The sequence below is a fragment of the Eulemur rufifrons genome, chromosome 9 (assembly GCF_041146395.1).
Source record: "Eulemur rufifrons isolate Redbay chromosome 9, OSU_ERuf_1, whole genome shotgun sequence".
NCBI classification, from domain to species: domain Eukaryota; kingdom Metazoa; phylum Chordata; class Mammalia; order Primates; family Lemuridae; genus Eulemur; species Eulemur rufifrons.
In genome coordinates, this window is record NC_090991.1 from 50,015,936 (window position 1) to 50,030,790 (window position 14,855).

General features: G+C 58.9%; 1 protein-coding gene across 1 annotated transcript in view; it reads right to left on the reverse strand.

The window, feature by feature from the left end:
• The window catches only part of SDK2 (sidekick cell adhesion molecule 2), a 236,487-nt gene that overhangs the window by 37,068 nt on the left and 184,564 nt on the right, over positions 1 to 14,855 (reverse strand). Inside the window, exons 19-29 of the mRNA XM_069483167.1 lie at positions 11,333 to 11,528; positions 11,051 to 11,149; positions 10,445 to 10,636; positions 8,955 to 9,076; positions 8,112 to 8,221; positions 7,832 to 7,982; positions 5,229 to 5,466; positions 4,382 to 4,497; positions 3,572 to 3,761; positions 2,089 to 2,187; positions 1,019 to 1,213 (exon numbers count right to left, since the gene is read on the reverse strand). Of these exons, the coding sequence (XP_069339268.1) occupies positions 1,019 to 1,213; positions 2,089 to 2,187; positions 3,572 to 3,761; positions 4,382 to 4,497; positions 5,229 to 5,466; positions 7,832 to 7,982; positions 8,112 to 8,221; positions 8,955 to 9,076; positions 10,445 to 10,636; positions 11,051 to 11,149; positions 11,333 to 11,528 (1,708 nt within the window). The remainder of the gene's footprint in view (positions 1 to 1,018; positions 1,214 to 2,088; positions 2,188 to 3,571; positions 3,762 to 4,381; positions 4,498 to 5,228; positions 5,467 to 7,831; positions 7,983 to 8,111; positions 8,222 to 8,954; positions 9,077 to 10,444; positions 10,637 to 11,050; positions 11,150 to 11,332; positions 11,529 to 14,855) is intronic.

The following is a 14,855-nucleotide window of genomic DNA, read 5'->3' on the forward strand; positions in this document are numbered from 1 at the left end:
GGGAGGGGAGGAGCAGGTGAGCCTGGGCCAGGTGGTGGCCGAGCGGGCTGGACTTTCTCAAGGGAGGGAAGCGGGTGCTCTGGGCTCTGGCCTGGGCCACCCCCCCCCACTCATTCCCGCGCACACAGGGTCCTTGCAGGTTCTCACACCTGTGCACAGCCCGCACCTGGGTCTCCTGGTCAGAGACCCACCCTCACGCTCCTAGAGCCCCACTGCCTGTGAATTTACGTCTCCCCGGGGCAGCCCCTCACCAAGGGCGGGCAGTGAGAAGGTCCAACGCCCCGCTCAGCTCCTTTGCTCCTGCGCGACAAGGCTGGGATGGGACCTACACTGCCCCCGACGGAGCGGGATGGAGCCCACGGTTCCCACTGTAGCACCCTGCTTTCCATCTCACTCTCGCGTGGCTTCCTGCTCTCCCCAGCCCCACTTCCCCGGCCCCTCCAGCAGGGCTTCTCAACCTCAGCGCTGCTGGCACTGGGCATGGATGATCCTTTGTGGGGGCTGTCCTGGGCACTGTAGGATGCTTAGCAGCATCCCTGGCCTCTACCCACCCAATGCCAGTAGCAGCCTCCTGAGCTGTGACAACCGAAAGTAGCCCCCAGTTGAGAACCACTGTCCTGCTGGTTTTTCCTGAGAATGTTTTCTAATACATCACTTTCACCCCAGTCGGGGTCTCAGGGCCCCTTCTGGGGAACCCAGCCATGGGCAAGGTGCTGGGTCAGGGCAGTCTGATCCTCCAGCCACCCCGGTAAGACTGGGGTGTGATGGGGGAGGGGAAGCTGCTCACCAGGTCACCAGTTTCCCTCTGGAAACCAGTGCAGAGCAGGCTCCTGGGGAGGGCAGCTCCCAGCGCAGCTCTGGAAGTCAGCTAGGGCTCTTGCCAACCTTGACTTCAAAGATGGGAACCCACCTTCCATTCCAGACCACACCTGTCTACCCCCAGCCATCCCCTAGGAGAGGCTCCAATCACCTGGGTTAGCTGGGGCTGCAACTGTGGCTGCCCCCACTGAGCACTCACCCCTCTTCTCCGTGGTCACCACCAAGGCCTCGGCGGCCTCTCCCCAGCCCTTCCGGGTCTGGGCCGTGATGCGGAACAGGTAGACAGACTCTGGCTTGAGGCCGGTGGCCGTGTACTGGCGGGCGCTGGGTGCCAGCACTTCCACCGTGGCGGTGTTGGCGGTGGTGGTGTTGAGCCGGTGCGTGATCTGGTAAGCTGTGGGACAGAAGGACACGGTCATGCTGGCAAGCAAGGCCAGCCGCCCCTGGAACCCCGAGAAAGGGTCACTCTTCCCCCAGCCACAGCAGGGTCTGCACGTGGGCCACCCTGGCTGTGGTCTGTCTGAAGGCCGCTTGGTCACTCTCCAGTCCTGAGCTGCCACCTGGGGGGTGTGGACTATGGAGGGCACAGTGTCTATGACCCCCCATAACAGCCCTCAGTGAGGAAACTGAGGCTCAGAGAGGCCAGACCACCTGCCGGTAAGTGACTGAGCTGGAACTCTTGCCCAGGTTGATCTGGTCTAAGACACTTGCACCCCAGGCCCGCTCTGTGTTCGGGGTGTGGCTGGCATCCGTTTGGGGCAGGCGTTGCGTGGGGACAGGCACGGGTAGTCCAAGAAGCCACCTTTTCAAAGGGAGGGGGTTGAGGCCACAGAGGGCAGCAGATTTGCTCAGGTTCACGCAGCTGCTGACTTCAACCCTGTGTTTGGGGGTGTGTTTGGGGGGTGTGGGGAGCAGGGCAGGCGGGGAAACCTTGAGTGCGCAGTGAGCTTCTGCTCTGTGCCCTGGCCCTGCTCCCCAGCAGTGGCGCGGCTGTGCAGAGCTGGCCAGCGCGCCCTCGCTTGGCCACGCTAAGCAACGGCAGCTGAGGTCGACCAGGTGGCCAGTCAGCTGGGGCTTGGGGACATTGGGGGGCACAACCAGTGGTCCTTAAGGGACCTGAACCCTGACCGTGCCCTCCAGCAGGTAACCTTACAGACTAAAACTTCTAGCAAGAGACAGGAGACTCGGATCCCACCCTGGAGGGGGAGTGGACATCTTATGCTCCTTCTGCTCCCCGCAGCCAGAGCCCCGGGAAGGGCGAGGACTTACCAAGGATGATGCCGTTGGGGGCCGCAGGGGGCTGCCAGATCAGCCGCACGGACGTGGTCCTCACTTCCGGGAACAGGATGCCCACGGGCGGTCCCGGGACTGGAGGCGACAAAGGAAAAGAGGTTGACCTGTGAGGCTGCCGCGGCCCTCTGAACCCAGCTCCAGCAGAGCGGCTGGCGGGGCGCAGGGGAAGGGGCCGCTCGCCCGGTGGGTCTGTGTGGAGTGCTGCTCTGTGCCCGCACTCCTGCGTGAGGAGCCAGCAACGCGAAAATGCGATCAATGAGGTGTCTACTCTAAAAGAAGTGTCGTTTGGCAGGAACTAGAAGGTAGAATGAGGTTTCTAGCCTCAGAATAGGTGTTATTGGCAGGGAGCCAAGACCCCGGCTTCTTGTGGCTCAGAGTCTGTGCACGTGCCCTGGAACCGGGCCACCCTTAGACCCAGGCCCGCCGCCCTGTCCTGGGTCTGTGCTGTAGAAGGTCCCGCTCTGACTTCCTGCCACCCGTGGGGCGAGGTGGCCGTGGGGCAAAGGCAAGCGCCCCCCTGAGCCTGCACCAATCCTCTCTCTAGACCTCGCTCTGGGGTCCCGGGCTCCTGGAATTCCCTTTCCAGGCAGCCGCACGCTTGCCTCCGGGGTCTACCCCTGAGGGCAGACTGTGCACCCCTGGGCCCAGCGATGGCCAAGGGGTAGCTGTTTCGGGGGGCACGGATGGAGACGGAATGGTGTGGGCCAAAGGTAAGGGTGGAAGAGCACGGGGCTGGGAGCGTGGGGAGAGTGGGGTGGGGACTCTTCCCATGTCACCTCATTCCAGCACAGAGCGCCAAGATTTCTGAGATTTCCAAACTTGAACTTTGCCTTTTAGGTCATTATAAGGGTATATTTGTCAAGGCAGGAGGATAGAACATATTTAACTTAACAGTTCATTAGCGTGATGTATAACTTTGGACTCTATAGACATATGGTACTGGGCTTCCTTCTGTGCTCTTGTTTGGACCCTGTAAGTGTCTGGGGTGGGCAGCACCTCGTGGGGGGAAGGGAGGGGGCAAAGGACACATCGGTCAGCTTCTGACGGGAACTTCTGCTGCAGGGACGAATGCCCGGAGCCCAGCTGGGCTCACTCTTTTGCAAACAGGACCAGGAGGCTTGTGCCCAGGAAAAATCAAGACTTTCTCTCCCACAGACCTTTACTCAAAGTGAACCTGCCCCAGGCGAAAGAGCAATTAACATCGGCAGAGTCCCTGTTCCCTACACTCGTCCTGGAGAGAGAGCGAGAGATCGAATCAGATGTCAAACTGCCCTCAGGTTGTCTGCAGGGACACGCGGGCTGTAATTAGCGTCCCCCTGGGTGAACCATCCCCACAGCAGGGGCCTGAGGCCATGGTTCCCTGTGGGGCAGAGGGTGACCCCAGAGGGGCCAGGCCGGGAGGTCAGGAGGAAGGACGGCCCCCCGCAGCCTTCCACGAGCTCCCGGGATTTGCACTCACCATCGTCCAGCGTCCGCTCTAGGATGGGAGGGTGGCTGGGGCTGCCGTCCCCGACGCGCGTGAAGGCCAGCACCTGGACCTCGTAGAGCACGTATTTGCCCAAGCCCGTCAGCTGGGCACTGCGGGACGAGTTGCCTTCCACCAGCCAGAACCGGGGCTGGGCGTCCGAGCCCTTCTCCTTATACATCACCTGCCAGGGCCCAGCACAGCGTCAGCGCCTCTGCTGAGTCTCAGCCCCAGGAGCGGGGTGGGCAGACTGGGGCTCCTTGGGGTGGCTCGGCCCCGAGGGGGAGGGGTAATGGTAAAGCTAGTGCTCCCGGAGGGCTGGGGACACAAAGATGAACTCAGCCACAGCACTGGAGGGCTCCTTAGGGCAGCATCCAGGTGGGAAGACGGGCCGAGACAGGAGGTGTGAATTGTGCAAGGTCACACGGCTAGAAGTGGCAGAGCCACGACTGCCAACTTCCAGGCCAGGGCTGCACCATGCAGCCAGGCAGAGCGTTAAGACGGATTCTAGGAGGTAACAGACTGCAACTGGGTCCGTCAGAGCTGCCAGTGAGGCTGGGAGCACAGGTGTGGCCTCCTGGGAGAAGTGGAACCGCCCCAAGGACCCTGAGCCCTTGTTGGACTCCTCCCCACCCGCGGAGGATGCCCTGGGTGCCGAGGTGACAGGTGGACAGGAAGCCAGGCAGACCCCGGCGCCCACTCCAGGAGGCAGAGTCCCAGAGGGTGACGAGGACAAGCATCTTGGGTGGAGAAGCTGGGGAAGCCAGGTGGGGACCCCCCACCCCCCGGGCCCAGAGGACTCACCTTATAGCCCAGCACGAGCCCGTTGCGGTCGGCCTCGGGGACCTCGCTCCAGCGCACCAGCATGCTGCTGGAGGTGGTGGCCAGCGCGGACACGTTGGTGGGGCCAGAGGAGGGGACTGCGGGGAGAGGGGGTGCAGAGAAGGAACTCAGGAGCCAACATCGAGCCCACAGTGGCAGGGAGGGAAGGAAGGAGGGCGGCCAGGGGCGGGGCCCGCTGGACATGCCCCTCCACAGAGGAACACGTGGCACAGATGGTCCCCAAACAGCAAGTGATCCTGTTACCATGTCTTTTGTGTTTGGAATGTCGCAGATGCTGTTTCTGGTTTCAGATGTGCCTCCCCCAACCCTCCTCGGGCTAACGTTAGATGAACTTGCGTTTCCTGCTGGCACAGCAGTGGGGGACACAGCCCAGGAAAGCCGCCTGTCATTTATAAAGTGCTAGGAAAGAGCTACAGGGAGGCGACCCACATGTGGATGAACGAGGGTTGCCTGCATGCAGGGCTCACATTCTGCAGTGACCCCTGGCCAGGCCCCTGGGAGCTGCTGGTTGTGTTTCTGGAACCTTCCGAGGGTGAACCCTTTCCCCAATCCTCCATCTCAGCTCTTCAGGCACCATTGGGCCCCAAGGTTAAGGCTGAGGTCAGGGAGGTGGGCAGTTTGGGTGGGCGAAACCCGCCTTGGGGAACAGTGGGCAGTCCCAGTAGGTCGCTAGGCCATGACGAGCGCAGAGGAAACGACCTCAGGCTGTGTTTGAACAGCAGCTTCAGCCCGGCTGCCCCTGGGTGGCCCCGAGGGCAGAGAGACAGGGGCGTGGGCAGCAGGGTGGCCACGTGTGACTGGGCGGTACCTGACTCCCGGGTCCTGCCCACCACCGTCTGGCTCCAGGGCCCGCTGCCGATGGCGTTGAAGGCCTGGACCTGGACGCGGTACTCCGTCCACTCCTCCAGGTCCTCGATAGTGTACTCCCGCTCCACGCGGTCCTGGACCACATGGCTCAGTGTCCTGCCGTGGCCGTCTGACCGGCTGTACTTGATCTTGTAGCCCACCGACTCCGGGTTCCCGTTGTACTCCATCTCCGGGAGGGGCTGCAGCAAGGCAGGGGCGGCAGAGCCGCTGTGAGGCCAGGACCCACCCCACGTGCAGGGAACGACTGCCCTGGCACAGTTGGGTGTCCCCTCCTCCAGGGAGCCCTCAGGGTTAGCCAGCCCACCATCAATCTGCCAGTGTCATGTGAGATGCTGTTGCCGAGTGTGGCTCAGGCTGTGTAGCTGTGTCCCTGATGGTCCTCGTCTCCCTGGGGGGGAGGGAGAAGCAGCACCCATTCTCTACCGGGCGTGTGACAAACTCATTACCCTGCCAAGGGAGTCAGGCCTTTCAGGGAGACCCAGGGGGCTGTCTGTCTAACGCACTGATGAGCACAGCCGCCTTCGGCCCTGGCTGTCTCCACGGCTCAGCTGCGTCACTCAGGCTGCCAGCACACACTGGACTGAACTGCCCACAACACCTGGTCTCGGCTCATGCCTGCCCTTGGGGGAGCAAGTGTGGGGAGAGGGCGGGAAGTCCTTTTGTGCAGCAAACCTCAGTCTCTCCTGCTGCATTTTCAGCCTCCTCCTCATTTGAGTCTCATCAAAACACAGACTTCTTTCCTAGGCCTTAGGACTAGGCTGGGGGGCTGCGGTTGCTGGTTCGAGGTTGTTGGGATGAATGTGGGCAGGGCTGGGGAGCAGCGGAGGGGTGTGCACTACGGAGGGCCTGTGGCTGGAAGCAGGTGTGAGCCCAGGGCCGGGCCTTCTGCTCCTCCTCTGAAGGGGACAGGGCTGGAGCGGGGCCTCTTCAGCCCCCACCTCCCCCACCCTGCCCCCCAGGGGCTCTGCGGGCTCACCACACGCTGACCACTGTGTCCCATCCCTCCCCTTCGGCCCCTGCCTGCTTTCTCACCATGCACCCCCTTCCGCCAGCCCAACCGCCCAACCGCTCCTGCAGACACTTAGTGAAGCCGACCGAAGCCCATTAAGAGCGATCGATGGGCCTGGGAGTGGAGATGGGCCTGTGCCCGCTCCCTTGCCTGCTAAGGAAAGGTAACGTACCACGGGCCATTAGCTCGGCCTGAGAGGTGCCTGGGGCCCCGCACCGTGGAGCAACCGCCTTTCCGTCCCCTTCCAGCCCTCGCCCTCCATGTTGCGCTCTTTAACCTTTTAGTATTTGGACACCTCAGAGTGAGATTTGGGAGGGAAGAAGGGAGCCAGCCCGGGGTGGCCAGGGGAGCCTGGGAGACAGGGGACAGGAGACTGCAGGGTCACAGAGGATGCCCGTGCAGGGGGTGCCTGCCTGTCGCGGTGCTGTCGGCCGCCGGGCTGGGTGGGGACAGCTCTGCCCCGTGCCGGCCACTCTGGGAGGGGCAGCAGGACTGATCGCTAATGTGTGTCGAGGGCTGACGGTGCCACCTGCTCTCACAGCGTACGTGACAGGCACGTGGCTTCACAGTGGCCCTGCCCTGGCACAGTGCGTTTTGCAAGTTGTGTTTTGCACGACCAGAAAGAGAACTTCCTTCTCTAAGGAGCCCTGGCATGTGGTGCTGTCCCCCACACTTATTTAAGAATTCCTGCTTGCTCCAAGCACCTCTTGGGACTGCTGCTCTGTGGGACCTGTGCTCAGACACGCTGTCCCAGGGGATGGCCTGGGGGAGGAGTGGTCTCTCCTGCTCCCCAGAGGGTGAGATGGCAGTGTGCTCGGGGGTTAGGGCTGTGGATTTGGGGGTACAGACTCCCTGGGTTGTGATCTCGGCCCTGCTGTTAATTGAAGGGTGTGGGAGGATGCAGGGGGCCTTGGGCAAGTTATCTGATCTTTCTGCCCGGGTGTCATCTGCACAACGGGGACCAGGAACACGCTGCTGCCACAGGCTTGTAGGGAGGATTCAATGCCCGACTTTGAACAGAGCGCTCAGAGCCTTGCCTGGCAGGAAGGAAGCCTCAGCACGTTAGTACTATGACCTCGTGCAGGGCCACCAGGGGTAATGACCTTCCAACATACTGCCCTGGTCCGTGCCACACCCTCTGACCTAGTGTGGTGGGACACCTGGCACCTGAATCCCAGACCCACCGCTCAGGAGCTGTGTGACCATGAGCAAGTTCCTAACCTCTCTGAGCCTCAGTTTTCCTGGCCATAAATTGGGATAATAACATGTGCTGCGATTACTGGGAGGATCAAATGGGATAAAAAATTTAAAGTGCTCAGCACTTGGCAATGCTCAGTAAACAGTATTTTCTAGCTGTTTCCTCTCATGTGGGGCATTTGTGCATTCGGCTAAGACTGAAATCAATCAGGCACCTTACCAGCTAAATAAAGAAGTTAAAAAAAGTAGAGAAAAGAGAAAGGAACTGTAGGTGTTCCGACTCGAGCCCTCGGCGCTCGAGGAGATGCCCCACCCTGGTGCCCTCGGGGAAGCCTCACCATCCAGCGTAGCCACAGGCTGGTCTCACTGGCCGTGCGCAGAGACACGTTGGCGGGGGCCATGTCGGGAGGCGCCTGCAGGGTCTGGATCTTTCTGGAAGGCTGGCTGGGCGGGCTGGTGCCTACGATGTTCACCTGGCGCATGCGGAAGCTAGGACGGAGGGCGGGGGGAGGGATGAGAGGAAGGTAAGGGCCGGACCTCAGGGCCAAACCCTGTCCCAGGGTGGGCAGCCCTCCCTGGCGCTGGGCCAGCACCCCCTCCCCTGCTCCGTCACGTTACCTGTAGTAGGTGAAGGGGTTGAGGTCGGGCACCTCCATGGAGCGGGCGTCGGGCTCGTTGGAGAGCTGGTGGATCAGCAGCCACTCCTCTCCCTCCCCGACCACGCCCACCTGGGGAAGGGAGGGACCCTTAGGCCTGTCCAGCCTCCAGGGGGGAGACGGGGTGCTCTGAGCCCCGGCTTCTAAGAGGTCCAAGCCCTGCCCAGGGAAGCTCTTGGTTCGAATCCCAGGGCTCCCCTGGAGGGCACCGAATGGGGCCACCATCCTTCCAGGCCCTTAAACATGCCTGGAATGTGACTCTGAGACCTCCTGCGTTAGAGCCTCCTGGAGTGCTTGTCATAGCCACATTCCTAGCCCCTGCCCTGGACCCAGCCCATCGGAACCGCTGGGCACGGTGCCCCAGAACCTGTGCTTTTCACAAGCTCCCAGCTGATTCTGCTAAACACCCTGCGGTGCTTCTAAAGCCCAGACTGCCCCTTAAACCAGCAAATCAGGACCAGTTTCTGCAGGTGGGATGCAGGTGTTGGAACTTTTGAACACTCCCCTGATGATTCCAGGGTGCAGCTGAGGCTGAGAACCACGGGGTGACAAGGCTGCAGGCAGCAACTGGGTATTTTCCCAGGCCAGCCAATCACCCCCTGGGACCAGACAGGGATTGGCATGTGTGTTTTCACATGCAAAGGTGAGGTGGGGGTGGAGACGGTATTGGAAAGCTCGGGCATTTGGGGTACACTTGGCCATCGATAGTTACAGGTAAAAACTCACAGACTGAAATACACATACGATTTCGCCCTCAAAAGCACGGGGTGCCCAGGCCCCAGGGCCACCCTCCAGCAGGCGTTACCTGGGCCTCCACCAGCCAGCGGGAGATGGAGGTTTTCCCGTCGTAGCCGGGCCTGAACTGCAAGGTCACGGAGCGGGGACCGATGTTAGAGATGCCCAGGTTGGTGGGGGGCCCTGGGAGTTCTGGAAAAGGAGAAGAGGGTGGGAAAGGAGACGGGGTGAGAATGTCCCTCCACACTGAACAGGACTTGGGATGCAGAGGGGGTTGTGTGTCACCAGCACCTTTCCTGGAAGTGTCCCAGGAGAGCCGCAGCCAAGGCCTCATCCCACCAAGTCTTTGCTCCTGTGTCTTACACACATCTCTTTCCTACCAGGAGGCTGAGACTGACCTGAGGGCTGGGGGGCCCCCAGGGCCAGGGAACAGGGCTGGGTATGCCAGGGGCTTCCTCCTGGCAGTTTTGATGGGAGTGAGGTGCTCACGGGGGCTGGAAGCTGCGCAAAGCCACACCAGGCTCAGTGAGGACCAGGTGGGACCAATCCTCCCCTCCACCCGCACACAGCCCCTCCCGAGCCCGGTAATGGCTGGGGGAGGCTGGAAGGACAGGTGGGGACAGGGGGCAGCTCCTGTTTTCCAACCAGGAACCCCAAAGCTCTCGGGCCTCAGGATGCCCAGAAAGAGCACAGACTCCGGAGTCGGACTGTCTGAGCTTGGATCCAACGCCACCTCTTAGAGGCTGTGTGTCTCTGGGCAAGTTCCCTACCTCTCTGAGCCCCCGTGTCCTCCTCAGTAAGATGGAGATGATAATGACAACACCTCCCCCAGGGCTGTTGTGAGACTAAACGAGCTGGTGTGTATAAGGCTCTCAGCTCCACACCCAGTGAGCACCACACAGATATTTGTCAGTCTGACTGTCACTGACACTGAGGATTGACCGTAACTCAGGTGCCCCAGCCATGCCCAGGGCAGGTCACACAAGCATAGCCTTCCTGAGCTGGAGGGGCCACATGGTTATCTAGTCTAACTCCCCATATGTACAGCAGGGGGAGACTGAGGCACAGAGGAGACATTTGACTTGCTCAGGGTGGCAGGGCTGGGACTAGACCTCAGCTCACTCGTCACACGGGGCCTGAGATGGCTCCCACTGCTCCCTGCTGCTTCCCAGCTGACTCTCCATGGGCCGGAATCCCACTCGGACCTTCTGAGTGACAGTGGGAATTCTGCCCCCCAATGACAGATCCCACTGCCTGATGTGGGGCCGTGTGAGATGGGGTGAAGGGGGGCTGGTGGGGCAGAGGAGACAAGGGCGGGGCTGTCGGGGGCCTCTGCTCCCCTGCGAGCCAAGGGAGGGGGCAGCAGCGAGCTGTGGCGCCCCCGTCAGAGACTGGTATCATGGGAATTCAGCCTGCGCTGGGAGGACCTGGACCCGGCAAGGGGAGGGGAGGGCTCTGCGGGAAGAAAGCCAATGTCCCTGAAAGACAAGGGCATCTCCAATGGGATGCCGCTCAGGAGAACCACGAGGCCGGAGTCCTGCCCTGAGGATGAGCACTTACCCGGAGGTACCCCAGACGAGATGGTCGAGGCAGACACCTGGCCCTGGCCCTTGGAGGTCATGGCGGCCACCTCGATGGTGTAGGTGGTGAGCGCGGTGAGGCCTGTGACGCGGTACTCCAGGGTCACATTGGGCAGGTAGTGCGTCACGCGGGTGTTGGTCCGGTTGTACTCCTCCCAGGAGATCCGGTAGCCTGGGAGGAGCCCCCCACGGTGGCGTGAGCTTGGCTGTGACCGTGAGTCGGCCTGACCGTCCGCCCCGCTTCCCACACCTTCCCCAGGTTGGCAGTTAGACCCCACTGGGAGCGATGGGACCAAGGGAGGTGGGAGCTGCTGGCACCCTGCCGGGGCCCTGGGTGTAACCTGGAGGGGATGCCACTGTCGCTGGGGACTGCAGGAGAGAGAGCAAGTCACCGTGCAGCCACTTAGGTCTGTGGCTGAAGATCTGGGATATGTTAAGGAGCAGAGGTGCCGAGAGCCTCCTCTGAGTTTCTGGGAGGGGGGTCGACTGGGAGGGTTTGGAGGAAAACTAGCTGGAAGGCAGGGGAGGGACTGGCTGACCGTCCCAGCCCCGTGCCACCTCTGGGCCAGAGACGCGCGGCGCCTACCTGTGAGGATGCCGTTCTTCTCTCCCGGCTCCTGCCAGCTGACCTTCAGCGAGGTGTCCAGGATTTCACTGAAGCTCAGGTGTCCCACCGGCCCAGGCACTGCACCCCGAAAGGGCCCCCCACCCCACCCAATGCCAGTTAGAGCCAGAGAGAGACCACCATCTGCAAGGCAGCCTGCAGTGCGCTGGGGGTGCCCTGGCATGGGAGACAAGCCCAGGACGGCCTTCCGCCCGAGCGCCCAGCCTGGCCCGCCGAGGGCGCGTGGGGTGGGGAGCTGCCTACCGTCCTCGTGGGTGCGCACCAGCTGCGGGGCGCTGCGGGGCCCGTCTCCGGGGGTGGTGAAGCACAGCACCGAGGTGAAGTACTCCGTGAACTTCTTCAGGCCAGATACGAAGCCCACGTGGATGCTGTCTTGAAAGTTAGGCCGCGCGGTCACCATGGTAACCTCTTCTTCCTGCTCCGGTTCCCAGGCAATCAGCTGGGGAGAGGCCAGCAATTCAGGCAGGGCAGCAAGAAGATTCCAGAAGAGGCCAAGCCCTCTCCCACAGGCTGGGTTAACCAATGGGCAGTGTCCAGGAGCCCAGGTCCCGGTGGTGCCCCCTCCCAGGGAAGGGACAGGCCGTGCAGGAGACCCACAGGCCACTGGAGTTCACTCTGGTGCGCTGCCCCACTTCCTGAGCCACTGACTGTGAAAAGCTCTGTGCTGGGGGCTTCCTGAGCTGTCTCCCATTCGATTCTCATGGTGGCCCCGTCGGGGAGGCATTTTACCAGGACTGGCCTACATCATTTCACAGGCCTGGTGTCCAGTGAAAACGGAGGGCTCTCTTGTTCAAAACTTATTAAGAATCTCAAGATGACAGCGGTAGAACATGTAACCAAGTGTGGGGCCCTTCTACGTGCAGAGCCCTGGAGGGCTGTGCAGATGACACGCCCATGACACCGGCCCTGTGTTTTACAGATGAGGAAACTGAGGCTCAGAGAGGCTCACACAGCTGGGGGAAGCTGGTGCTTGGATTCCAAGCCCTGAGCTCTTCTATCTTGCTCCGTACAGGCTGGGCCACCTTGGAGACCTCTGAGGGTCCCTTCCCGTAGAGCTGGGAACCTTAGTTTGTGGGTAACTGTTATCCTCTTACGCTCCTTTCAAGTTGGGATTCCCACCTTAAACATCACCCAGAGGCAGGGCATCGGCCGGAAAACCCCACCCGGAAGCCCAGCGCTTCCTCTCCAACCCTGCCCCCCGGCATGCTCCACCCATTGGTTGCCTGACCCCCCTTCACCTCCTTCATGTCTGCCACCTGCTCTCTCACCTCGCACGCCTGTTTTCCAGGCCCCTCATCTGTCTACAACAATGACAGCTGGTTTCGGAGATTTCCTCATTTATTTGAAGTTGATTAAATTGCAATTAATGGTGAAAAGCAACACTTGATGAGTTTTAATAAGCACGGGTATTTATAGATATAAAACAATACCACGCCAATGTCTCCTGATTAACTCATGCCTGTAACAATGCTTAATCTTCTCCTTTTCCTGGCCGTGTGTTTATAAAGGATGTTTTGAAATTTAATTGGTATTGTGGAAAGATGGCCTATAGCAAGTTAATTAGACACTAATTAGACCCTAAAAATACTAAACAGAAATACTAAGTGGCATTTAATAAGTATGTTAAATATCCTCCTGATTTCAGTTGTTTCGTAGCAATTAAATTGCCGAACTTCTTTGGAGTAGATTAAGAAACAAGTTTAATGTTTTAATTTAATTTAATTAATGCAAATTTGAATTAATTATGCTGTTAGAATTAATTGTGTGGTGTGTTCCGTAGCAAGTATAAAGTCTGGGTAAATATTTTTTTGTAGTGGGCTTATGCCAGTTATAAATTGGCTCAAAAAAAATAAATACTATTTAAAATAAAAACGATTTAAAAAAAATAAAGGAAAAAGAGTGTCTGTATAGGTGTCTTAGAGCAATATCACCAGGCCTTGACCACAAAAATGACCCAGAAGAAGTGCACAGGGTCACAGAAGTGTGGTTTTGTGGAGTCACAATGTTGACTTCATCATCTTACAGGTCCACACCTGGAGCCCAAGATGGCGGTAGGACGTGGCTTTCTGTGGCTGTTTCCAAACATTTCCTCTGGGATGCCAGCCACTTGTTCTCCGGCTGCATGTGAAGAGCAGGAGGCTTAGGGATAAGAGGCCTTCCTCTCAGGCCTGGGGAGAGAGAGTGGAATTGCCTTTCGAGTCATTTATTGCCCTATAGCGGCTGGGCTCTGGGCAGCCGTGGGACAGGAGCTTGGAGCTCAGGTGAACACACACTAGGGCTACAGCTTGTTGAGCTCTTGCCATGTGCCTGGCACCGGGGTAAGCCCATCACTGACTGGACCCATGTAATCATCACAATGAGGATTAGATGGAAATCACTGTCCCATGTTGTTTTTTTTTTTTTTTTGAGACAGAGTCTCACTCTGTTGCCCAGGCTAGAGTGAGTGCCGTGGCGTCAGCCTAGCTCACAGCAACCTCAAACTCCTGAGCTCAAGTGATCCTACTGTCTCAGCCTCCCGAGTAGCTGGGACTACAGGCATGCACCACCATGCCCGGCTAATTTTTTTCTATATATATATATTTTTTAGCTGTCCATATAATTTCTTTCTATTTTTAGTAGAGATGGGGTCTCGCTCTTGCTCAGGCTGGTCTCGAACTCCTGAGCTCAAACGATCCGCCCACCTCGGCCTCCCAGAGTGCTAGGATTACAGGCGTGAGCCGCCGCGCCCGGCCTGTCCCATGTTGTTATGGAAAAGGGAACCGAGGGTCAGGAAGGCTGAGCAGCTTGCACAGGGACCCACCAGGAGCTGGCTCCAGATCTGTGGACCCTGAGACCGTCCATGATGACCTGTCTCCCAAAGGTCCACATAGCTGCTAGGTGAGTGTTTGAGGTTTCTCTGCAATGTCTCCATGGTTTCTCCTTATTAAATGGAGTCCGGGTTGATTTTCCCTATTGGGTCCTTAGTTCTGGATTCTAAGCAGACTGGGCTCCCCTGTGCAGGGCTGGGGTGTGTTTTGGGCAATGAACACCAGACTTAGGACAGGTGTGATGGGACAGGCAGCTCCCCCCACGAAGCAGAGGCCCAGAGAGGCAAACCTTGTAACTGGACGTGGTGCTGCTGGTGGAGTGTGGGGGGCACAGAATGAGCAGTCAACGGGGGAGGAAGGGGACACAGTCCTGTGGCCGGCACACCTGAACCTGGCCAAGCTCGGTCACTTAAGGTGTGTCCCAGGGGAAGTCATCCAACTTCTCTGAGCCGGAGGCTATTCTAGGAGGTAGCAGTAGCTGCCTCCTGGGTTGTAGTGAGGAGCAGAGGAGGTGACGTGCCTCCTGCTCTCGTGGACACAGCATTTTATGGGGCTGAGAGTGTAGGACGGTGGATATGATCTCTAGCCGCTGGAGTTAGAAAAATTAAAATTAGGAGAAATTCTCTCTCTCTGTCTCTCCCTCTCTGTCTCTCTAACTCTTTGCACATGCATGGGTCAACTCGAAAGGATATGTGAGCAGCCAATGCTAGTGGTTACTTAGAGTGGGGAGAGTGTTGGGGTTGGGTGGACTGGAACCAGGCAATGGGGTTTGGGGGTGGGGATGAAGGCTTTCTGCTATATATTTATTTTTCTAACTTTTTTTTGGTTTTTGAATCTTATAAATATATTTCCTATTTAAAAAATGAAATAAAAATAAATCAAATGGGGGGATATTTGGCAATAACAGCAAAATTATATACATTTTTACACTTTGACTCAACAATCTCATGTCTAGGAAT